At 49.0% G+C, this 25,446-nt stretch overlaps 1 protein-coding gene across 2 annotated transcripts in view; it reads left to right on the forward strand.

Moving 5' to 3' along the window:
* BLTP3A (bridge-like lipid transfer protein family member 3A) overlaps window positions 1–25,446 on the forward strand; it is a 262,471-nt gene that overhangs the window by 196,125 nt on the left and 40,900 nt on the right. For both annotated transcript variants that reach the window (XM_063954906.1, XM_063954907.1), the window contains exon 18: window positions 24,286–24,530. In XM_063954906.1, coding sequence (XP_063810976.1) covers window positions 24,286–24,530 — 245 coding nt within the window. The remainder of the gene's footprint in view (window positions 1–24,285; window positions 24,531–25,446) is intronic.

Below are 25,446 nucleotides of genomic sequence, written 5' to 3' on the forward strand. Positions count from 1 at the left end.
AGTTGGAGGTCGGAGTAGCACTATCTCGGATACTGTTACAACAGCAGGGGTGGATTCTAAATATTCCAAAATCGCAGCTGATCCCGACAACAAGTCTCCTGTGCTTAGGGATGATTCTGGACACAGTCCAGAAAAAGGTGTTTCTCCCGGAAGAGAAAGCCAGGGAGTTATCCGAGCTAGTCAGGAACCTCCTAAAATCAGTACATCATTGCACAAGGGCCATGGTAAAAAAATGGTGACTTCCTTCGAAGCAATTCCAGTCGGCAGATTTCATGCAAGAACTTTTCAGTGGGATCTGCTGGACAAATGGTCCGGATCGCATCTTCAGATGCATCAGCGGATAACCCTATATCCAAGGACAAGGGTGTCTCTCCTGTGGTGGTTACAGAGTGCTCATCTTCTAGAGGGCCGCAGATTCGGCATTCAGTTTTGGATGTTGGTGACCACGGAAGCCAGCCCGAGAGGCTGGGGAGCAGTCACACAAGGAAAAAATTTCCAGGGAGTGTGATCAAGTCTGGAGATTTTTCTCCACATAAATATAGCTAAGGGTAAATTTATAATGCTCTAAGCTTAGCAAGACCTCTGCTTCAAGGTCAGCCGGTATTGATCCAGTGGGATAAAACATCACGGCAGTCGCCCACGTAAATAGACAGGGCGGCACAAGAAGCAGGAGGGCAGTGGCAAAAACTGCAAGGACTTTTCGCTGGGCGGAAAATCATGTGATAGCACTGTCAGCAGTGTTTCATTCCGGGAATGGAAACTGGGAAGCAGACTTCCTCAGTAGGCACGACCTCCACCCGGCAGAGTGGGAACTTCATGGGGAAGTTTTCCACATAATTGTAAACCGTTGGGAATTACCAAAGGTGGACATGATGGCGTCCCGTCTGAACAAAAAAACGGGACAGGTATTGCGCCAGGTTAAGAGACCCTCAGGCAATAGCTGTGGACGTTCTGGTAACACCGTGGGTGTACCAGTCGGTGTATGTGTTCCATCCTCTGCTTTTCATACCTAAGGTACTGAGAATTATAAGACGTAGAGGAGTAAGAACTATACTCATGGCTCCGGATTGGCCAAGAAGGACTTGGTACCCGGAACTTCAAGAGATGCTCACAGAGGACTTATGGCCTCTGCCGCTAAGAAGGGACTTGTTTCAGCAAGTACCATGTCTGTTCCAAGACTTACCGCAGCTGCGTTTGACGGCATGGCGGTGGAACGCCGGATCCTAAGGGAAAAGGCATTCAGGAAGAGGTCATTCCTACCCTGGTCAAAGCCAGAAAGGAGGTGACCGCACAACATTATCACCACATGTGGCGAAAATATGTTGCGTGGTGTGAGGCCAGGAAGGCCCCACGAAGAAATTTCAACTCGGTCGATTCCTGCATTTCTTGCAAACAGGAGTGTCTATGGGCCTCAAATTGGGGTCCATTAAGGTTCAAATTTCGGCCCTGTCGATTTTTCTTCCAGAAAGAATTGGCTTCAGTTCCTGAAGTCCAGAAGTTTGTCAAGGGAGTATTGCATATACAACCCCCTTTTGTGCCTCCAGTGGCACTGTGGGATCTCAACGTAGTTCTGGGATTCCTCAAAACACATTGGTTTAAAACCAGTCAAATCTGTGGATTTGAAGCATCTCACATGAAAAGTGAACATGCTCTTGGACCTGGCCTGGACCAGGCGAGTGTCAAATTGGTGGTTTTTTTCTCAAAAAAGCCCATATCTGTTTGTCCATTCGGACAGGGCAGAGCTGCGGACTCGTCCCCAGTTCTCTCCCTAAGGTGGTGTCAGTGTTTCACCTGAACCAGCTTATTGTGGTGTCTTGCGCCTACTAGGGACTTGGAGGACTCCAAGTTGCTAGATGTGGTCAGGGCCCTGAAAATATAGGTTCCAGGACGGCTGGAGTCAGGAAAACTGACTTGCTGTTATCCTGTATGCACCCAACAAACTGGGTGCTCTTGCTTTTAAGCAGACTTTTGCTAGTTGGATGTGTAATACAATTCAGCTTGCACATTCTGTGGCAGGCCTGCCACAGCCAAAATATGTAAATGCCCATTCCACAAGGAAGGTGGGCTCATCTTGGGCGGCTGCCCGAGGGGTCTCGGCTTTACAACTTTGCCGAGCGGCTATTTAGTCAGGGGCAAACACGTTTGTAAAATCCTACAAATTTGATACCCTGGCTAAGGAGGACCTGGAGTTCTCTCATTCGGTGCTGCAGAGTCATCCGCACTCTCCCGCCCGTTTGGGAGCTTTGGTATAATCCCCATGGTCCTTTCAGGAACCCCAGCATCCACTAGGACGATAGAGAAAATAAGAATTTACTTACCGATAATTCTATTTCTCGGAGTCCGTAGTGGATGCTGGGCGCCCATCCCAAGTGCGGATTATCTGCATTACTTGTACATAGTTACAAAAATCGGGTTATTATTGTTGTGAGCCATCTTTTCAGAGGCTCCGCTGTTATCATACTGTTAACTGGGTTCAGATCACAGGTTGTACAGTGTGATTGGTGTGGCTGGTATGAGTCTTACCCGGGATTCATAAATCCTTCCTTATTGTGTACGCTCGTCCGGGCACAGTACCTAACTGAGGCTTGGAGGAGGGTCATAGGGGGAGGAGCCAGTGCACACCACCTGATCCTAAAGCTTTACTTTTTGTGCCCTGTCTCCTGCGGAGCCGCTATTCCCCATGGTCCTTTCAGGAACCCCAGCATCCACTACGGACTCCGAGAAATAGAATTATCGGTAAGTAAATTCTTATTTTTTTATATGGTGCTACAAGAGTTCATACAAGTACATACACAAATGAGGAAAACAGCAACTTATAGTACAAGACAATGTAAGAGAAGTACATGCTATATAGACATTTTGGCATCATCAGACATGACACTGAAAACAAGCATCAGGGTGCCACGGTAAAGAGTAGAAAATAGTCTAAGGGGGCTATCCAATTACCCCTGGTAAAACATCGGGTGTGAAAAACTGCAGTTTTTCAGACTTTTTCCTGATGTTTCACTGATGTTTTATTTATTTTTTTAAAAATTTTTTTACAGACTATCCAGATGGATCGCCTGTAAAAAACAACAACAAACAATAAAAAAAAAACCCTTCTCCCGAAAACACACAGGTTCAGTGCTGTTTCCGGGGATTCTGCTTGCCGCAGCTTATCGGGGCTAATTAGCTAGCCCGCGGCAGGACAATTAGCCCCGGTATATTACCGTTGCTAATTGGATATCCCCCCAAGTAAGAGAAGGAAAAGCACAAGGTGAGATGGCCTTGCTTGTGAAAGATTGCATTCTAAAGAGGAGGGTCAGACAGACAACGGTGACACAGATGGGGTAGACAGTGAGCATGGAACAGAGGGTTAGTATGAGAGACGGCTGGGTTTAATGAAGAAATGGGTCGTGACTTGTGAGAGTCCGTTTGAAGTTTTGTAGAGAGGTGGAGAGTCTGATGGGGAGAGGTAGAGCATTCCAGAGACCGTGAGCAGCACCTGAAAATCTTGGAGGCAGGATTGGAGAAAGTAATCAGAAGGCAGGAGAGGTGACCTGCATTGTGAAGCGAAGAGGAGTGGTGGGAGTGTAAAGGGTGATAAGGTGTAAATGGGAGAGGAATTGGTGAGGGTCTTATAACTGAGTGTGAAAAGCTTGAATTAGATACTGAAGGGAGCCAGTGTAGGGCTTATAAGAGGTAGTACACTTAGAGAGGAAGATGGGCTGGGCAGCAGCATTGAGGGTAGGTTGGAGTGGAGAGGCGGTTGTCAGGGAGGCCAGACAGGAGGAGATTACAGTAGTCCAATCTGGAGGTGACCAGTGAGTGGATGGCCTTAATAGTATCCAATGTGAGAAACGGTCTGATCCTGGACAAAAGAAGAGAGGTAGCGGAGGAGGCGTGAGGGTATAGGGTCAAGTGGTGGGGGGGGGGGGGGAACGGATGAGGGCCATGACTTCCTCTCCAGATAGAGGGGAAAAGGAAGTCAGGGTTGGTAGGAAGGATGGTGAGGGATGGTCAGGGAAACAAAGGGGCAGGTTGCTGAGGGTCTGGTGGCATATGATGTCTTGATATATGGCGTAAAGTTTGGCTGTGAAGTCGGTGACTAGGTCAAGGGCAGACAGCGCGGAGGGGAGTTGGGGGGGGGGGGGCAGAGGAGGTAGTTGACAGTGGCAAAGAGATGCTGGGGGTTTGAGGGCTGGATCTAATATGAGGTTTTTGACATACGACTGTTTAGAGAGGGAGATGATAGCACTGTAGGATGAGAACATAAACTTGAAATGGAGGTAGTCCACTTTAGAGCTTGCTTTCCACCACTGTTGCTCATCAAACCCCTAACAAACAGTGGAGTTTGTTGTTAAGGGGTTTAATGTGCAAAATAGACATCATTGGCTGCGAGCAGAGTAGCACAGAAGTGTATTTGTGTAGGAGTGTATAGGCAGCTGCCTATGGGTGCTGGCCACTGGAGGGCGGCACTGAGTACACCAAAGAAAAAGAAGGATGTCTTTTCAGTAGTGATAAGCCTTAGGGTCTCCCCCAACCCCTGACACTAAACTCTCACCTGTCAGTTCCACAGACTCGAGTCAGCAGCAGTGGTGCTTCACTCTCCTTCAGTCCTCTCCATACCTCGGGGTGCTGCCAACCGTCACTCACATAAGCTCTGCACCTAAGCAACCTGAGGAGCTGCTGCTGCTGAATGGAGCCAAGTTATGTCTGTTATGCCTTTTTGTTGAGGAGAAAGCATTAATGGGCGCTGAGTTTGTGTGTAGGGAACTCGTTGTGTAATGTAGTGTTGATAGAACTAGTGTGTGTTGGGGGTTTAATGAGTGTGTGTGTGTGGGGAGGGGTGTATTTATTGTGTGCTGGTAAGGTGAGTGTGTGTGTAGAGAGGGGTGGTTTAATGAGTGCTGGCAGGGTGAGTATGCGTGTGGTGGTTGATTTATTGTGTGCTGACAAGGTGAGTGTGTGTAGTGGATTTATTGTGTGCTAGCAGGGTGAGTGTGCGTGTGGTGGTGGATTTATTGTGTGTTGACAAGGTGAGTGTGTGTGGTGGATTTATTGTGTGCTGACAAGGTGAGTGTGTGTAGTGGATTTATTGTGTGCTAGCAGGGTGAGTGTGCGTGTGGTGGTGGATTTATTGCGTGTTGACAAGGTGAGTGTGTGTGGTGGATTTATTGTGTGCTAGCAGGATGAGTGGGCGTGGTGGTGGATTTATTGTGTGCCAACAAGGTGAGTGTGTGTGGTGGTGGATTTATTGTGTGCCGACAAGGTGAGTGTGTGTGGTGGTGGATTTATTGTGTGCCGACAAGGTGAGTGTGTGTGATGGATTTATTGTGTGCTAGAAGGGCGAGTGTGCGTGTGGTGGTGGATTTATTGTGTGTTGACAAGCTGAGTGTGTGTGGTGGTGGATTTATTGAGTGCTGACAAGATGAGTGTGTGTGGTGATGGATTTATTGTGTGCTAGCATGGTGAGTGTGCGTGTGGTGGTAGATTTATTGTGTGCTAGCAGGGTTTGTGTGTGTGTGGTGGTGGATTTATTTTGTGTTCACAAGGTGAGTGTGTGTGTGTGGTGGTGGATTTATTGTGTGCTAGCAGGGTGAGTGTGTGTGTGATGGTGGATTTATTGTGTGCTGACCAGGTGAGTGTGAGTGTGTGGTGGTGGATTTATTGTGTGCTAGCAGGGTGTGTGTGGGTAGGGGTGGTTTAATCAGTGCAGCAGAAATATAGAAAATTCTTAAGAGTTCACAAACTTTCACGCACCACTCTATCTGCCACTTGGAAGATTCCATAACAGCCTTCCATCATCTCGGTTTAGGCATCCTTTCTTATTATGAATTCAGGTTTTCCATTATAGTATCTATTCAAGACAAAAATTAAAAGAGAATTCCCTCTTTCTCTGAAGTCCTAGTGGATACTGGGGAATAATATATTACCATGGGGTAAAGATCGGGTCCACTGGAGCCTGGCACTTTAAGAAATGAATAGTGTGTGCTGGCTCCTCCCCTTTATGCTCCTCCTATCAGACTCCGTTTAGAAAATGTGCCCAAGGAGCCAGGTGCATTCTATTGCTCTCCATAGAGTTTTCTTCAGAAATTTATTTTAGTTTATTATTTTCAGGCACACTGGTTGGCAACCAGTCTGCCTGTGTTGTGGCGCTTAAGGGGGAATCCCAGCTGACAGGACACTGCTCTCCTGAGGTGATGTTTCTCACACTCCCAGAGGGTGAGCCCACACCGGCAGCATGCCACCATCCCTTAACAGATGCCGAAGACAGACGTGGTGCAGCGAGTGTTACACCGGGGACCCGGTTAGCGGGTCCCCGGTGCAAGATGGCGGCATATAGGGACAGTGATCACCCGGCTACGGACCGCGGTGCCCACTGGAAACCCAGACTGGCAACATGGTAAACGGGCTGCGGGCTCTTGGTTTACTCTTTAATGGAGAAACGTCAGTATAAAGAAAGTACAGGGACCGTGCCCCATTAAGGGGGCGGGGCTTCCGGAGGCGGGGCCAGAGGCTAAACTGCACCATTTCCTGCTGCTGCTGATAACAGGCTGCACCCGGGGACAGCTCCTCCAAGACCCACTGAATCACCACTGTAACTGGTACCAGGGGGTTATAGTGAAAGGTGGAGCTCATAAACAGCGATTCTGTCCCTGTATACAAAATGACACATTAAGTACACCCAGCAGGGCGTCTGTGGTGTAGTGTGCTGGTTCCCATATCTCTCTGTCACTTCATTCAGGGTAGTCTGGGTTAGTGTGCATATATCACTAATACTGCTATGTTTTTCATACTAATCTGTGTTATTTCTGCTCAAGCATGTCTGCAAATAAGTCTGTGTGTACTTTATGCAAGGCTAGGTTTACACCTTCCTCACAGGGGTCTCTTATGTGCACCCAATGCTCAGTTCCTTCACAAGTTAGTAATGTGCAGGAACCGGAGTGCATGAAATCATTTAAGACTATGATTACAAATATTAATTCAGAGTTAGCTATGGCCAAGCATGAAAGACAGACCCAAAAACAAACTATGGACATGTTTATGGTTACTGCTGCAGACCACAGGCAGGCTCCCTAGTTTCAGCCCCGTCGCGGCCGTTCCTGTTTGTGGAAAAGTGGTAAACGAAGCTGGGGTTCGCAGGAACACTAGATGAAGCTGGGGTTCGCAGGAACACTGTAGATGAAGCTGGGGTTCGCAGGAACACTGTAGATGAAGCTGGGGTTCACAGGAACACTGTAGATGAAGCTGGGGTTCGCAGGAACACTGTAGATGAAGCTGGGGTTCGCAGGAACACTGTAGATGAAGCTGGGGTTCGCAGGAACACTGTAGATGAAGCTGGGGTTCGCAGGAACACTGTAGATGAAGCTGGGGTTCGCAGGAACACTGTAGATGAAGCTGGGGTTCGCAGGAACACTGTAGATGAAGCTGGGGTGTGGCTGCTGGAAAGCCAGAGTATCACACACCATTAGCACTGGGTGCGGGAGCAAAGGAAACAGGTTGCACTACAGGGCTTAAACACAGGAGAGCTGTAACTGCACTGCAGAGGGGAATCACCAGGGAGTCAGGCCGTAATGCAGGAGAAGTCCACAGAAGAATCCATAGAGAACTGCACACTGGAAACACTGGAGGGACAATTGGAGCACTGACAACCTTCTGGGTGCTGGGACAGGATATTTATACCTGCTGGACAGCAGGGATTGGCTAGCAATTACTCCCTGGCTTCTGCAGCACTACGGATAGGTGAAATGGTAACATGTTATTAGAGTCCAAGATGGCTGCGCCCATTGACAGAATCTGAAGGGGAACTAAGCACTGGGAAACATGTGCAAACAACAATGGCGGCGGAGGCCGCAGCACCAGAGACTCCACGCGCCCAAACACGCACCGCGGCCGCAGGGATGGAAGTGGCGGCCGAGGCACACAAGGACGCGCATCCAGCAGTGGACCACAGGCGCGGCAGGGATGGCTGCGACGGGGCTGAAAGCGCAGCACCTCCGTGAGTACATATACTGAGGCGGCCGCTGAAACCAGCGCTGCAGGCAATAAATACAACTAAGGCCCTAACAGGTAGAAAGCGGTGTCTCAGTACCCGGATCGTGACAGCACCCTCCCCCCCTCCCCTTCCCCCTTTAGGAGTGGCCCCAGGACACTTGTTAGGTTTTCGTGGGAACTTGGTGTCACACGCCAGAGGCGGCGTTCGCCGCGCTTACCCCTGCGTGTCTGCTGGTCTGTGTCGCGGCCTTCGCCTTCGGTGGGCCGCGGGCTCCGGCGTCTGGCTGGCGCGGCTCCCGGCGGTTCTCCAGGGCATGGGCGCCGCCATGACACCCGGCATCACGTGGACGGGGGGCAGGTGACGTCATAAGACTGCTCCGCCAATCCAGCGGTGGTGGGAGATTCAAAGTCAGACGCCGGACAGAGCCTCAGCGCCTGAGTATCGTCTTTCCCTGACGTAGATGCCAGCGCTCTTGTTCCCGGCAAGGATCTCTGAAGCTTGTACTCCAGTGTCTCCGGCATTTTCAGGTGCCAGCTCCCTGCACCGGTTCCAGTATACACAGCGGTCGGTGTATCTCTCTGCGACCCAGTCATCGGTGCTCCTAGGAATCAGCGTGGGCTGCGGGCCCTAAGTCACCGTTCTCAAGTTCTACAAACTAACAGCGTCTAAAACCCCTGCACTTCAGTTCTTCACATCATCAGCGTCTCAGCCACCGTTCTCAAGTTCTACAAATTAACAGCGTCTAAATCCCCTGCACTTCAGTTCTTCACATCATCAGCGTCTCAGTCACCGTTCTCAAGTTCTACAAATTAACAGCGTTTTAAACCCCTGCACTTCAGTTCTACACATCATCAGCGTCTCAGTCACCGTTCACAAGTTCTACAAATTAACAGCGTCTTAAACCTCTGCACTTAAGTTCTGCAAATCATCAGCGTCCTAAACCTCTGCACTTAAGTTCTACAGATTACCAGTGTCTTAACCACCGCTCACAAGTTCTACAAGGTATCAGTGACTTTTAGACATCACCCACAGTTACTACAGTCACCAGCATTTCTAACATTGCTCACTAAACCCTTCAATGGGTCTGGACATTCCCTCATAAGTTCCTTTATGATATATGACTTTAAGTTGTTCTTTTCCTACAATAAAGTTCTTCAATATTTCATCAAACCTTACTGTCAGCGTCCTGTATGGGGAAATTCTATATTAGGCCACCCCAGTTCCAGCTCAGTTGTGGTTCCTCTTCCCGACCATCGGAAGAATCCCTGAGTCCACAACATCCTCAGTCCAGGCCAGTGACACTTGGAGTGAAATCTTTGGACCAACTTAGGAGCATGAACATCGGAAGCGTTTGTCCAGAAACGTTCTCCAGGACCATAGCCCCTCCAATCTGTCAGATACTGGAGATGACTATATCTAATACGAGAATCCAGTATCTTGGCGACCTCGTACTCAACACCCCGTTGAGTCTGGACCTTGGGAGAAGAGGGTAACGCAGAATGGAAGCGATTCACAATCACTGGTTTGAGGAGAGAAACATGGAACGTCTTAGGAGCTTTCAAGAACGGAGGTAACTGAAGTTTGTAAGCCACTGGGTTAACAACTTGCTCAATTGAAAAAGGACCGATATAACGGAGAGCGAATTTCATACTCTGAACCCGCAGTCGTAAATTCTTCGTGGATAGCCAAACGCGGTCACCAACTTTAAGGGCAGGAATTGCCCTACGCTTCTTATCTGAAAATCTCTTGTACCTGGAGGATGCTTTCAAAAGGGCTGCACGAACATTCTTCCAGTTATTTGAAAAACTGTTGAATCGTGATGTCAGCTGCAGGCACCGAGGTTGCTGGAAGCGGCTGGAACTCAGGATCTTTTGGGTGAAACCCATAGTTGGTGAAGAATGGCGTGGAGGAAGATGAAGAATGGTACTGATTGTTGCGGCAGAACTCAGCCCAAGGGAGAAGTTGAACCCAGTCATCCTGGGATGAAGATACATAGATACGGAGGAAGGCCTCCAAGTCTTGATTCACCATCTCAGTTTGCCCATTAGTTTGAGGGTGATAGGCTGTAGAGAATTTCAGCTTGACTTGGAGCGCTTGGCAGAGACTTCGCCAGAACTTGGCCACAAACTGAACACCTCTATCGGAAATTATCTCTGCAGGGAGACCATGCAATCTGAAGATCTCTTGAATGAAAACTTGTGCCAACTTGGAAGCTGACGGAAGTCCGGTGAGAGGGATGAAATGAGCCATCTTGGTGAACCGGTCAACTACCACCCAGATGGTATTGAATTTATTACACACAGGGAGATCTGTGACGAAATCCATCGAGAGATGAGTCCACGGACGATGAGGAACAGATGAAGGAACCAGTTGCCCAGCGGGTGACTGGCGGGGTACTTTGTGTTGGGCACATTTTGGGCAGGAGGCCACAAATTCAGCAATGTCCTTCTTTAGGGTCGGCCACCAGTATGATCTGGAAACAAATTCTAAGGTCTTGCGTATGCCCGCGTGCCCGGCAAAGCGAGAGGAATGTGCCCAATGCAAGAGCTTCCTTCTAAGAGCTGGCTTCACAAAACTTTTCCCTGGCGGGGGCATAGAGTCCATCCTCACTGCGGAGAACGCCACTGGATCAATAATATAATGCTCGTCAGTAGACTCAGACTAATTTTCTTGCTCCCAGGAGCGGGAAAGGGCATCGGCCTTACGATTCTGTGACCCTGGACAAAACTGCAACTTGAAGTCAAATCTGGAGAAGAAAAGTGCCCACCTGGCTTGGTGAGGGTTAAGACACTGAGCGCCTTTTAGGTACAGGAGGTACTTGTGATCCGTCATAATGGTGATGGTATGAGAAGCTCCTTCTAATAAGTACCTCCACTCTTCCAAAGCGAGCTTGATCGCCAAAAGTTCTTGGTTGCCGATGGCGTAGTTCCGTTCGGCAGGAGAGAACTTTCGTCAGAAGAAGCTCCACAGATGTAGATGACCATCATTAGCTCTTTGAGACAGTACTGCGCCTACTCCAACGGAAGAGGCGTCCTCCTCGAGAATGAAAGGCGAGCTGGTGTCTGGCTGTTTCAAAATCGGAGCAGAGATGAATCTTTGTTTCAACAAAAGAAAGGCTTGTATAGCTTCTTCTGGCCATTTGGAAGGATTGGCACCTTTTTATGTAAGAGCCGCAATTGGCGTAATTGGCGGTGGAAAAGTCTCAAATAAATGTCCTGTAGTAATTGGCAAACCCTAGGAACCTCTGGATGCCCTTGAGGGTTACAGGAATTGGGCAATCTTGGATCGCTTGAAGTTTCTCGGGGTCTATCTCCAGACCGGAACCGGATACAATATACCCCAGGAACGGGATGGATTTAACTTCAAAGACACACTTTTCCAATTTGCAATACAGATGATTAGTACGGAGACGGGACAGGACCTCTTTCACCCAGAACCGATGTTCCTCCAGATCATTCGCGAAGATAAGGATATCATCGAGATAAACCACAACATGACGATACAGGATGTCTCTAAAGATTTCATTCACAAAGTGTTGGAATACCGCTGGAGCATTGCTGAGTCCGAAAGGCATGACGAGGTACTCGTAATGTCCATCAAGGGTGTTAAAAGCGGTCTTTCACTCATTCCCTTTTCGGATTCGGGTGAGATTATAAGCACCCCTCAGATCTAACTTCGTGAAGATAGTAGCTCCACTGACGCGGTCAAACAGCTCGGTGATCAGCAGCAGAGGGTACCGATTTTTCACTGTGATATCATTTAAACCCTGGTAGTCAATACAAGGACGCAGGCCGCCATCTTTATTCTTTACGAAGAAGTAACCTGCGCCAGCTGGAGAAGATGAAGGCCGAATGAATCCTTTAGCCAGATTTTCCTTGATATACTCTTCCATGGAGTGGGTCTCAAGCAACGATAAAGGATACGTGCGTCCACGGGGAGGAGTTTTCCCTAGAATGAGATCGATAGGACAATCCCATTCTCTATGGGGAGGAAGAATATCGGCTGAAGACTTGCTGAAAGCATTGGTGAAGTCTTGATAAGGAGAAGGTGGAACATCAGGAGACTTAGAGGAGGATTTGCAAACTGTAAGCACTTTCTGTAAACATGTTTTGGAACAGGAAGGACCCCACGCCAGGATATGGGTCGACTTCCAATCAACTTGGGGATTATGCAGACGAAGCCATGGGAGGCCTAGAACCACGGGATGAGTGGCCCTTGGGATTACCAGGAAGGAAATTAACTCTGTGTGCAGGACCCCTACCTTCAGACGGATAGGTAAAGTCTTAGAGGTAATCACTGCATCAGGAATCCTACTGCCGTCCACGGCAGTTAACGAAATAGGTGATGACAGTCTCTCAGTGGGTAGAGCCCACTGCTTAACGAATTTCTCAGTAATAAAGTTTCCGGCTGCTCCAGAATCCAATAAGGCAATAAGATTCTTGGTACGCTGAGCCACCTGAAGAGAAACTGAGAGGTTACAGTCACTTGAACACGGAGAGGAATACATTACTCCTAGCCGACCCTCTCCTTGGCGGGCTAGGATTTGGAGTTTCCCGGACGCTCGGGACAGGCATTAATGAGGTGGGAAGGTGCAGCACAATATAGGCAAAGGCGGTTGGATAGACTTCTTCTGCGCTCTGCGGGAGACAGTCGTGAATGACCTATCTGCATAGTAGGTTCGTCTTTAGACGGAGACGGCTGACGAGGAGGCGGAGGAGAAGGAGTCTTATGAACTGTGGACCTGCCTCGCTCTATAGCCCTTTCGCGGAACCGTAGGTCAACTTTAGTGCAGAGTGATATGAGCTCAATCAGTTTCGAGGGTAAGTCTCTAGTGGCGAGCTCATCTTTAATACGTTCAGACAGGCCTTGCCAGAAAGATGCATAGAGGGCTTCCTCATTCCAAGAGACTTCAGATGCTAGCTTCTGGAATTGTACTAAATACTGGCCGACAGTTCGTGTCCCCTGACGTAGCCGAAGGATCTCAGAAGAAGCTGACGACAATCGACCTGGCTCATCAAAAATACGCTGAATGTTGCCACAAAGTCAGAGTAGGATGACAGCAGGGTATCTGATCTTTCCCATAGGGGTGATGCCCAGTCAAGGGCGGAGCCACTGAGTAGAGAGATGATATACGCCAGTTTAGTGCGGTCTGTAGGAAAACTGCTGGGCTGCAACTCAAAGTGGATCTCGCACTGGTTTAGGAAACCCCTGCAGGCTTTTGGGGATCCATCATATTTGGCAGGTGTTGGCAAGTGGAGACGTGAAGGAGAAATGGGTATGGTGGGTGGGGATACCACCGGAGCTACTACTGTCTGCATACTGGACGCCCCTGACCCACAGAGGGTAGCTTGAATTTCATTAAGTCGGGAGGAGAGGTCCTGGAGACATCTAATAACATGGCCTTGTGCAGCCTCCTGATCGAGACGGGCTGCCAGTTCTTGCATCGGCCTGGTCCCTTGAACTTGGTTTCCGACCGGATCCATTAGGTCAGTGCTTACTGTCATAACTGAGGGCTGGTGCCGGTAGCTGGAAGCCTCAGTTGCAGGGGCTGATGGATACCGGAACTTAGGAGGGGAAAGTAGACTCCTAGACATGCGTTAGGACAGTAGCAGTAAATGCCCGAAGGCGTGACCACGACAACTGAGAATGTCTTTGAGGGTTTTTATTAAATGAAAAGTCATATAAGGTGCAATGAGAAAATAAACGTCACAGGTGAGTATTGGGAGCACAACTGGTTATGACCAGTAATCCAGAAAGTAACTAAAAGTTCTGTATAATGCTTGGGAACCCAGGTGAGGTAAAACGTGATGCTGGGGACGACAAGTGAAAATGTAAATAATAATAGAGTTCGTGGAAAAGTGGTAAACGAAGCTGGGGTGCGCAGGAAAACAAAAGATGAAGCTGGGGTTCACAGGAACACTGTAGATGAAGCTGTGGTTTGCAAGAACACTGTAGATGAAGCTGGGGTGCGCAGGAACACTGTAGATGAAGCTGGGGTTCACAGGAACACTGTAGATGAAGCTGGGGTGTGGCTGCTGGAAAGCCAGAGTATCACACACTATTAGCACTGGGTGCGGGAGCAAAGGAAACAGGTTGCACCACAGGGCTTAAACACAGGAGAGCTGTAACTGCACCGCAGAGGGGAATCATCAGGGAGTCAGGCCGTAATGCAGGAGAAGTCCACAGAAGAATCCACAGAGAACTGCACACTGGAAACACTGAAGGGACAATTGAACCACTGACAACCTTCTGGGTGCTGGGACAGGATATTTATACCTGCTGGACAGCCGGGATTGGCTGGCAATTACTCCCTGGCTCCTGCAGCACTACGGATAGGTGAAATGGTAACGTGATTAGAGCAAAGATGGCTGCGCCCATTGACAGAATCTGAAGGGGAACTAAGCACTGGGAAACATGTGCAAACAACAATGGCGGCGGAGGCTGCAGCACCAGAGACTCCACGCGCCCAAATGCGCACCGCGGCCGCAGATATGGGAGTGGCGGCTGAGGCACACAAGGACGCGCATCCAGCAGTGGACCACAGGCGCGGCAGGGACGGCCGCGATGGGGCTGAATGCGCCGCACCTCCGTGAGTACACATACTGAGGCGGCCGCTGAAACCAGCACTGCAGGCAATAGATATAACTAAGGCCCGGCCCTGGCTCGTTGAGCCAACCTCAGGAGGCACCTAACAGGTAGAAAGCGGTGTCTCAGTACCCGGATCATGACAGTCTCTTTGTGGTTCCGAGGCCGTGAACCTCAAATCCCTTTACCCATATCTTCGGGTTTCCATCTTGAATTTGAACACCCGAAGAGCAGTGATAGCGAATCTTGAGGAGGGGGAGTTTCTGGTGTCTCTGGACATAAATGACGCATACCTGCATATCCCAATTTGGCCTCCTCACCAAGCTTTCCTCATGTTCACTATTCTGGACCAACATTTACAGTTTCAGGCATTACCCTTCTGTCTCTCCACAGCCTCAAGGGTTTTCCCAAAGGTCATGGCAGAAATTATGCTACAGCTGCGCATGAGGGATGTCCAAATAATTCTGTACCTGGACGATCTCCTGATAAAGGCGGTGTCCAGAGAACAGCTACTGCACAGTATCGACTTGACTACCCGTGTGCTTACGGATCATGGATGGATACTCAATTTCCGGAAATCTCACTTGGAACCGTCTCAGAGAATTCAGTTCGTGGGGATGATCCTGGATACGGTATCCCAGAAGGTTTACCTTCCTATGGGCTAGGCCTCGACTATTCAGTCTATGGTCCGGTCGGTGCTGAAACCTCACAGGGTCTCAATTCACCTTTGCATCCGCTTGCTGGGCAAGATGGTGGACTCCTACAAGGCGATACAGTATGGCAGATTCCATGCGCGACCGTTTCAGCTGGATTTGTTGGACAAATGGTCAGGATCTCACCTGCACATGCATCAGCATATAACCCTATCACCGAAAGCACGGATATCCCTGCTATTGTGGCTACAGGTTCCCCATCTGGTGGAGGGTCGGAGTTTCAACACCCAGTCATGGACGCTGTTGACAACAGATTCCAGCCTCCGGGGGTTAGGGGAATATGACTCAAGGAGCGCAGTTCCAGGGTATGTTGTCCTTTCAGGAATCTGTTCTTCAGATAAACATCCTGGAACTCAGGGCAATTTACAATGCCCTAATATGGGCCTCATCCCTCCTTCGTAATCAGGCCATCCAGGTGCTGTCGGACAACGCCACGGCAGTAGTGTACATCAACCGACAAGGAGGAACCAGAAGCAGGGCCGCAATGCGAGAGGTGTCAATAATACTCCTCTGGGTGGAAGCCAACGCAAAGGCCATCTCCACAGTATACATTCCAGGAGTGGACAACTGGTAAGAAGACTTCCTAAGCAGGCACGACCTCCATCTGGGTGAATGGGGCCTCCACCCTCAGGTGTTTCAACAACTCGTTCACCGGTGGGGTTGTCCACCGACAGACCTGATGGCTTCTCGTCTCAACAAGAAGCTCCGTCATTACGAGGGACCCACAGGCGGAGGCGGTGGATGCCCTGACGTCGCCATGAACTTACCAGTTCGTTTACCTGTTTCCTCCATTTCCTGTGATCCCAAGAGTTCTCAAAAGAATAAAAAAAGGAAAGAGTTCAGGCAATTCTCATTGCTTCGCATTGACCTTGACGGGCCTTGTATGCGGAACTCCTGACCCTGTCGTTGGAGGAACCCTGGCCTCTGCCGCTTCTCAAGGACCTTCTTAAGCAAGGACTGTTCATCTATCCAGACTTACAGCGGCTACGTTTGATGGCCTGTAAGTTGAGAGGGAAATTTTTAACCAGGAAGGGTCTTCCCTCAAAGGTGGTTTCCACTATGGTTCAGGCCCGTAAAAGGGTTACCTCCAAACATTACCACCATATTTGGAAGAAATATGTTTCTTGGTGTGAGGGTCGAAAATGTTCTCCTGTGGAATTTCGTCTGAGACGATTTCTACTGTTCCTGCAAGTAGGAGTGGATAAGGGCCTACCATTAGGCTCCATCAAGGTTAAAATTTCAGCTCTCCCCATCCTCTTCCAGAAACAACTGGTGGAGTACAGACGTTTGTTGAGGGGGTGTTGCACATTCAGCCACCCTTTGTTCCTCCCATGGCTCCATGGGACCTAAGTGTGGTGTTGACCTTTCTCCAGTCGGATTGGTTTGAACCCTTGCAGAGGGTCGACTTAAAATACCTGACGTGGAAGACTGTTATGTTACTGGCCTTGTCTTCGGCTTGGCGAGTATCGGAATTGGGGGCCTTGTCCTGTAAGAGCCCGTACTTGGTGTTTCATGAGGATAGGGCGGAGCTCAGAACTCGCCCACAGTTTTTGCCGAAAGTGGTAACGGCTTTTCATGTAAATCAACCAGTCGTGGTTCTTGTCTTATCCGACACTTCAGTTGCTCCAAAGCCCCTGGATGTTGTAAGGGCTTTGAGGATTTACATAAAAAGGACGGCTCGTGACGGGAAGTCTTAGTCGCTTTTCGTCCTTTATGATGCTAACAAAATTGGTCGTCCTGACTCCAAGCAGTCCATTGCTCGTTGGCTCAAATTGACTATCCAACAAGCCTATGCTTCGGCTGCTCTGTTGCTGCCGAGAACGGTTCAGGCCCACTCCACAAGGTCCATGGGTTCTTCCTGGGCAGCTCGGTATTACAGTTGTGCCGTGCAGCAACTTGGTCTTGTGTGAACACCTTTGTTAAGTTCTATAGGTTTGACACCTTGGCCACAGATGACCTTCAGTTTGGTCAGGCGGTTTTGCAGGGGTCTCAGCACTCTCCCAGCCATTCTGGGAGCTTTGGGACATCCCCATTGTAATATACTATTCCCCAGTATTCACTAGAATGTTAGAGGAAATAGGAATTTAATACCTACCGGTAATTCCTTTTCTCGTTGTCCATAGTGGATACTGGGCGCCTGCCTCTGTGTTTCGTTTTCCTGCTTACTTGGTTGTAAGTATTTTTGGTTTGGGTTGCTGTTGCTTCCCTGTTCCATGTTTGGTTGGCGTTTATATGCTTCTATAGTTAGCGTTGCTTTCCTCTGTTCTGGTTAGCTCTGCTATCTTATTGTGTGTTGGTTTGTTACCTCACCGCTTTATGTGTTTTAGCCTTCTCTCAAAGTATGTCCGTCTCCTCGGGCACAGTTTCCTAGACTGAGTCTGCTAGGAGGGTCATAGAGGGGAGGAGCCAGCCCACAATATTAATTTCTTAAAGTGCCAGGCTCCAGTGCACCAGATCTATACCCCATGGTAATATACTTTCTGCTGCGGGGTACACTGGGCTCCACAAGGATTGGACAATGGGGTATAGAATAGGATCTTGATCCGAGGCACCAACAGGCTCAAAGCTTTGACTGTTCCCAGAATGCACAGCGCCGCCTCCTATATCACCCTGCCTCCCAGCACAGGAGCTCAGTTTTGTAAGTTGGTGCTGCAGTAAGCAGGCACTTAACAGAGGGGCTGCTCCAAGCAGCCCTAAGACAAGCTTTTTATGAGGTAAAAAGTGAAGGGCAGCAGCGGTGGTAAATGTCTTGTGACATTCACTGCTGCAGCTCCAGCTCTCCCCAGCGGCGCTGTACACTCCCGAGCCCTGGTTGCCGGGTACCTACAGCGGAGGCTCCGGTTTTCTTCACGTTAGACACACACGGCTGGGGCTCTCCAGGATCGCATGGCCGCGCTTCGGGAGGTGGTAAGCTTGCGGGACCCGGTCTTTATCGCGATCCGGCGCGGTCAGTGGGAGGAGGGCCGCACGCGCTGGCGGTGGACACTGTGGCAGTACAGGCGATCCCACTAGATCACCAGGGCATGGGCGCAGGTCAGGTTTTCTCTCTAAACCAATTCTTATATCGCCCACAGTACCCGGTGGTTTTGCCAGCAGAGGGGATAAGGCTTAGACCTGAAGCCCCTCCCCCAGCCCCAGGGCGCCATTTCTAGCAAGAGTTCCCGCCCTGGAGCTGCATATCTGTCTTTTCCTCACTCTCCGTCAGTGTCTGCGGCGCCATTATCCCTCAGCTCACTGTTCCTGGGACTGCTTGGGCAAATCCTCCTATGTAAAGCCGACTGGTTGTCAGCGCTGTGCCTTTACATGACACTTACGTATTCTACCTGCCTTTTTAGACAGTGATAGTTAAGAAAGAGTGCAATTAGTCAGGGTTTTATAGTACAATTACCTTGTGATATACATCCAGTTTCTTACTGTGTAGTGTTATATCTATTGTTATATAGCTGTGTAAGCTAGTCCAGTGCAGAATTATTGTCAGTAATAACCTCTGCATTGTACAAACTGTGACTATTTGTGTGTGCATTTGATAGCTGAGTGGTGTCCATTTCGTGTCTTTCACTCATCTTGCTATCCCTATATTCCATAACCTGAGGGGGCTTGATTCGTCAGGTGTTATCTAATATAGGATTTTCACAAAGATATACTGTATTACGTATTTTTCTCTGTGATTTAGTCACCATATCTCTCCTTTATCTCTGCTAGTGCTGACTACGCTGCGCAGGGGTTTGGGTTTAGAGGTATAGTGCTGCTAATAATTGTACTGTGTTACCTCATACTGCAAGTTATATCATGTCTGCTCTGAGGATAACGGTTCTGGGGCGGAACACACTGCTGGTGTTGCTGAAGCCACAGACAAATATAAGGAGAATATAGCAGCTGTGGGCTCTGGTTCTGGGGGCTCCTTGCCCCCCAGTGGGACTGTGGCGGCGGAGGCACATACTGACCCACCGTGGGCCGCTTTTTCCACGCTTCTGCATACGCTAGTTCATAAACTAACACCCCCTATGTGACCCCCAATGCCGGTACAACCGTATGTGGTCCCTGCAGCTAACCCGCCGTGGGTGGATGATTTATCTGCTCAATTAAAGAAGTTGAACCAGTCCTTGACTACTAAAAATTCTGACCAACGCTCGCCTAAGTCCAAGAGGTCCTCTAAGCGAGCGCTTGTCTCCTCACAATCCACTGCCGTCACTGACACCTCGTCTGATGAAGACGGGACATATACTGACCCCACAGGTTCTGACTCATATACGGCTGATGGGGAGGGTAGTTCACATGTGGATGTTCCTGATCTTTTGGAGGCTATTAAGTTAATTCTGCAGATTACGGATGATCCCGAGCCATCCGTCCCTCCTAAGAAACCAGATAGGTTCAAGCGTCAGAAGGTGGTTAAACAAGTTTTACCTCACTCTGATCACCTAGTGGATATACGTCAGGAACCCTGGGAAAACCCGGGTACGAAGTTTGTGCCTCAAAAGAAGATGCTGGCTCGCTATCCACTTGCGCCAGAGCTGTCTAAGAATTGGGAAACGCCTCCTCCAGTGGACTCACATGTGCTAGGATGGTGGTTTCCTCAGCTCTACCTGTCACTACCGTCACGTCTCTAAAAGAGCCTACGGATAAACGCGTGGAGGGTTGTCTGAAAGCGATTTACACCCTCACGGGTGCTGCACAAAGGCCCACTATTGCAGCTACATGGGCTGCAGAGGCTATTGAAGCATGGGCCTTGGAGTTAGAAGCTGAAATCTCCTCTGACCATGCTAGACAATGCTTGTCATATATTGTCACAGCTTCTCGATATATTAAAGAGGCGGCTTCTGATGCCGGTATCCTAGCAGCCAAGGCCTCTACTACGTCAGTCCTGGCTCGTCGGATATTGTGGCTGAGATCCTGGTCTGTGGATCTGGACTCTAGAAACACCCTGGAGGTACTCCCTTTCAAGGGAGATATTTTGTTTGGGGAGGACTTAAATAAGATAGTGGCTGACTTGGCTACTGCCAAAACTGCCTGTCTGCCTAATACCGCTCCTTCTGTGTCGAAGGCTAAAGGTACGTCCTTTCGCCCCTTTCGTCCTTCATGTAAAGCAAAAGGTCAGGCGTATCATAAGCAGGCCCGCACTTCCAAACCTGGCAAGCCGAAGCCCAAAAGAGCCTGGGCTGCCCGTCAACCAGCTGCCAAGACCGATAAGCCTGACGCATGACGGGGCGGGCCTCCCCCTGGGGGATCCCAGGGTGGGGGGCCGGCTTCTAGGGTATACCCAGGAATGGTTGAAGACCACTTCAGATGCCTGGGTACGGGAAGTTGTCACTCGAGGTTACGCCCTTCAAAAACCGACCCCCTCATCGATTTTGCCAGACAGACGTCACTTTAGACCAGACAAAGGCAAAAACTCTACACTCGGTGGTACAGACCCTCCTGGATACAGGAGTCGTAGTACTAGTGGCTCTTGCTCAGAGGGGCCGGGGGTACTATTCTCCGCTGTTTCTAGTCCAGAAACCGAATGGGTCCTCCCGGCCCATTCTCAACCTCAAGGCATTGAACAGGTTTGTGAAGATTTCCAAGTTACGTATGGAAACTCTTCACTCTATAGTTCTGGCCTTGGAACCTGGGGACTACATGGTTTCCCTGGACATGCAGTGTCACATCAACAATACCTGAGGTTTGCTATTGGCAACCTCCATTACCAGTTTCGGGCATTACCTTTTGGTTTAACAACGGCTCCGCGAGTCTTCACCAAAGTTATGGCGGTGATGACGGTGGTACTCCGCCGTCAAGGGGTCAGGATACTGCCGTATCTGGACGACTTGTTAATCTGGACGACTTGTTAATCCAGATCTTCTCCTGCGTCATCTGGATATGACGGTCCGGTTTCTACAAGCCCACGGGTGGCTCATCAACTGGAAGAAATCCTCCCTGGTCCCTGCTCAGAGCATGGTGCACCTGGGAGCGCTGTTGGACACTCACAACCAGAGGTTGTTCTTGTCTCAGGAGATAGTCCTGAAGCTTCAGGACAGGATTCGTTGCTTCCTATTTCGTCCGCAAGTGTCGATACATTCGGCAATGCAGGTGCTGGTCCTCATGGTATCAGCATTCGACATGGTGGAGTATGCTCAATTTCACTCTCGCCCCCTCCAGAGGCTGATTCTAGCCAAGTGGGACGGCCTGCCTCAACGGATCAGATCTCAAATGATCTTATTGACTCCGGAGGTCCGTCTGTCGCTGCTTTGGTGGCTCCGGGACCAACAATTGTGCAGGGTTCGTCCCTTCTGGATATCCAACTGGGTCCTGTTGACGATAGATGCCAGTCTGAGAGGTTGGGGTGCGGTGCTGGAGCAGCACCGCACCCCAGGGTCGGTGGACCAAGGAGGAATCTCTCCTCGATCAACATTCTGGAATTGCGGGTGGTCTTCAATGCGTTGAACTGGCCCAGCATTTAATTCAGAACCGTCCTGTTCAAGTACAGTCGGACAATGCCACCACAGTGGCTTACATAAATCATCAAGGCGGCACTCGTAGCCGTTTGGCAATGAAGGAAGTCTCACGGATTCTACGTTGGGCGGTACGCCATCTTCCGGCCATATCGGCAATATTCATTCCGGGAGTCCTGAATTGGGAAGCAGACTTTCTCAGTCGTCAGGACGTACATGCCGGCGAGTGGGGCCTCCATCCAGAAGTGTTTCAACTCCTAGTGGAAAAGTGGGGTCTTCCAGATGTAGATCTGATGGCGTCTCGACACAATCACAAGGTTCCTGTCTTCGGAGCAAGGACAAGGGATCCTCAAGCAGCATTCGTGGATGCGCTGGCGGTGCCGTGGAGGTTTCGGCTGCCGTACGTGTTCCCTCCGGTGTCACTCCTGCCCAGGGTAATTCGGAACTTCAAGCAAGAAAGAGGAAATCTGCTTCTCATAGCTCCGGCGTGGCCCAGACGGCACTGGTTCTCAGACCTGCAAGGCCTATCGTCGGACCGTCCACTTCTACTTCCACAACGCCCAGACCTCCTCGTTCAGGGCCCCTGTGTCTACCAGGACCTAGCCCGGCTATCTTTGACGGCGTGGCTCTTGAAGCTTCCGTCTTGAGGGCTAAGGGTTTTTCTGAAGAGGTCATTAAAACTATGTTGCTGGCCCGGAAACCGGCTTCTGCTCGGATTTATCATAGGGTCTTGCATTCCTACTTTGTTTGGTGCGCATCTAACAATTATGACGCTTCCAAGTTTAGTACAAACTTTTGGCTTTTCTGCAGCAAGGCCTAGATTTAGGCCTGCGTCTGGCCTCCCTCAAGGTTCATATTTCTGCCTTGTCGGTGTGGTTTCAGAGAAAAATTGCGACTTTACCTGATGTTCATACTTTCACTCAGGCTGTGTTGCGTATCCAACCTCCCTATGTCCCGCCTGTGGCTCCTTGGGACTTGTCGGTGGTTTTGGAGGCGTTGCAGGCGCCTCCATTTGAACCCCTTGGTTCAGCTGACCTTAAGTGGCTTTCCCCTAAGGTGGTGTTCTTGCTGGCTATTGCCTCTGCTAGAAGAGTGTCGGATCTGGGTGCCTTGTCTTGTAGTTCCCCATATCTGATTTTTCACCGTGACCGGGCGGTTCTTAGCACTCGTCCCGGATATTTACCTAAGGTGGTTTCTTCGTTCCACCTTAATCAGGAGATTGTGGTTCCGGCCTTTGTCTCTCCCGATTTGTCTCCCAAAGAGCGGTCTTTGGATGTGGTACGGGCTCTCCGTATCTATGTGAAGAGAACTGCTTCTATTCGAAAATCTGATTCTCTCTTTGTTTTGTTTGGATTTCACAAACGTGGCTGGCCTGCTCACAAGCAGACCCTGGCCAGATGGATTAGAATGGTGATTGCACATGCTTATGTGAGGGCTGGTCTGTCTGCTCCTGCTCACATTACGGCCCATTCTACTCGGTCTGTTGGACCTTCTTGGGCGACCCAACGTGGTGCGATCCTTGATCAATTGTGCAAGGCGGCTATGTGGTCCTCAGGGAACACGTTCATAAGGTTCTATGCCTTCGATACTGCAGCTTCCCAGGATGCTTCCTTTGGACGCCGGGTTCTTGTGCCCGCTACAGTGCGTCCCCTCCTATAAGGAACTGCTTTAGGACATCCCCATTGTCCAATCCCTGTGGAGCCCAGTGTACCCCGCAGCAGAAAACGAGTTTTATGGTAAGAACTTACCTTTGTTAAAACTCTTTCTGCAAGGTACACTGGGCTCCACAAGGCGCCCACCCTGACGCACTTAGCTTCTTTGGGTTGGTATGGCATTAGCCGCTAACACTTCTCCTGTCGTGAGAGTGTGGTGTATGTGGCTACTAACCGTTGTCGTCTCTTTTCCTGCTACTGCATTGGGCTGGTTAACTAAAAACTGAGCTCCTGTGCTGTGAGGCGGGGTGATATAGGAGGCGGCGCTGTGCATTCTGGGAACAGTCAAAGCTTTGAGCCTGTTGGTGCCTCGGATCAAGATCCTAATCTACACCCCATTGTCCAATCCTTGTGCAGCCCAGTGTACCTCGCAGAAAGAGTTTTAACAAAGGTAAGTTCTTACCATAAAACTCGTTATTCCCCAGTATCCACTACAGACTACAAGAAAAGGAATTACCGGTAGGTATTAAATTCCTATTTTTTACTTTATATCGCACAGAGCGGATGGACCATGGTGGGCAGCATGTGCATATGTCAGGTCACCTAACGTCTTTGTAATTTAACAGTGCTCAAAATCTTTTACGGCTGACTGTGTGGCCTGCTATGCTGCCATAAAGATGGGTCTATTTTTATGTGTTGACCTGGAGCTGTATTGTTAATCTGGCCCTGATTTATAGGTGGGTTTGGAGCAGTCTGGGATAGAGCGAGAAAGGAGGATGTACTTATGGATATGCAGATTGAAGAAGGAATTGTATTCTTAAATGCATGATACTACAGTATTTATGCCAAAAATCTAATGAATTATTATAGCATATATGTTAAATTATCATCTTCAAAAATCATCATCTCTTCCTTTTTATTTCAAACAGGTTCTTCAACAAGTACTACTGGTTCTCCTCCACGTTTCATCCTGCATTTTGATCTTGGTCCCACTGCAGCCTACCTCTCCCCTCTTGCTGTACGTAATGGTTTTTTAAAATTACGGATTCAAGACTTTATCTCGGAGATCCCTGTTTCTGCTCTAACTCATATAGGACCATTCTTTGAGGATGAGCAAATTCCAGAAGTCTTACCGATGATTATTCAAGTCAGAGACAGCAAGATTATACTTAGAGTGAGTATGCACAGCATGATTTCAGTATCAAAGCTAGGGGTGTGATGTCTCCACTGCAGCTGCAAATATGATTACGCTGCTTGCATAAGATTGGTTGTGCAAACTATAGAGTTGGGAACACCACATTTTTTTTAAATGCCATTGTGGTTTGATACCAAAAAAGTCAACTTTTGGGGCTGTGGATATAAACAAACTTCTTGACTCTACTTACAATTATATTTTCTATTACTGTACATAATTGTGTATGCTTTTTTGGGGGTCAGAAATAAGGGCATGTACTATTAATAAGTACCAAATTTAACCTCACAAATACCTATACATAGGATAAGACCAAAATCAGCCTTCCAATGACTTTCACTCAGAAAAGTAATTTCTCAGCAGGCTGTCAATTTTTAAAGAAAACACTAAAATGCCATATGTACATTAATAGCCCTTGAAATTTTGTTTAGCCTTGACATTTAACGACCAACCTGATTTTGCCTTGGAAAAAAAAAACCTATTACTGCTGTTACTGCTTTAAATCTTGCGTTTACGTTTCCGAAACCCCTGCACTTGCTGAAACTGTCAGGCTATTACATTTGTCCAAATCTTTTGTTTCAAAATTCCACCCCAGGTTTCAGACCAGAAGCGGACATGTTGGCCTTTCACTGACCTCACCTCCTGGGCTGTTTTGTTAGTGTCGTTGCACACCAGCGACATGTAGACCAGAAAAGTTTTTTGTTTGGGTGTCACTATCCAGTTCCCAGTACTTCCCCACTAGAAGTTTTCCATTTAGGAAAGTGAACATAGTTTTTGAATTTGTCCATCGAGTTCAACCTACTAGTAGGAGATCATTAATTTTAACTTTGAATGTTTAACTGTTATGTCCATTCCTCTTTTTTCTCATAGTTATTTTATTATTAAAGTGCATGATTTA

The sequence above is a fragment of the Pseudophryne corroboree genome, chromosome 2 (genome assembly GCF_028390025.1).
Source record: "Pseudophryne corroboree isolate aPseCor3 chromosome 2, aPseCor3.hap2, whole genome shotgun sequence".
Taxonomy (NCBI): domain Eukaryota; kingdom Metazoa; phylum Chordata; class Amphibia; order Anura; family Myobatrachidae; genus Pseudophryne; species Pseudophryne corroboree.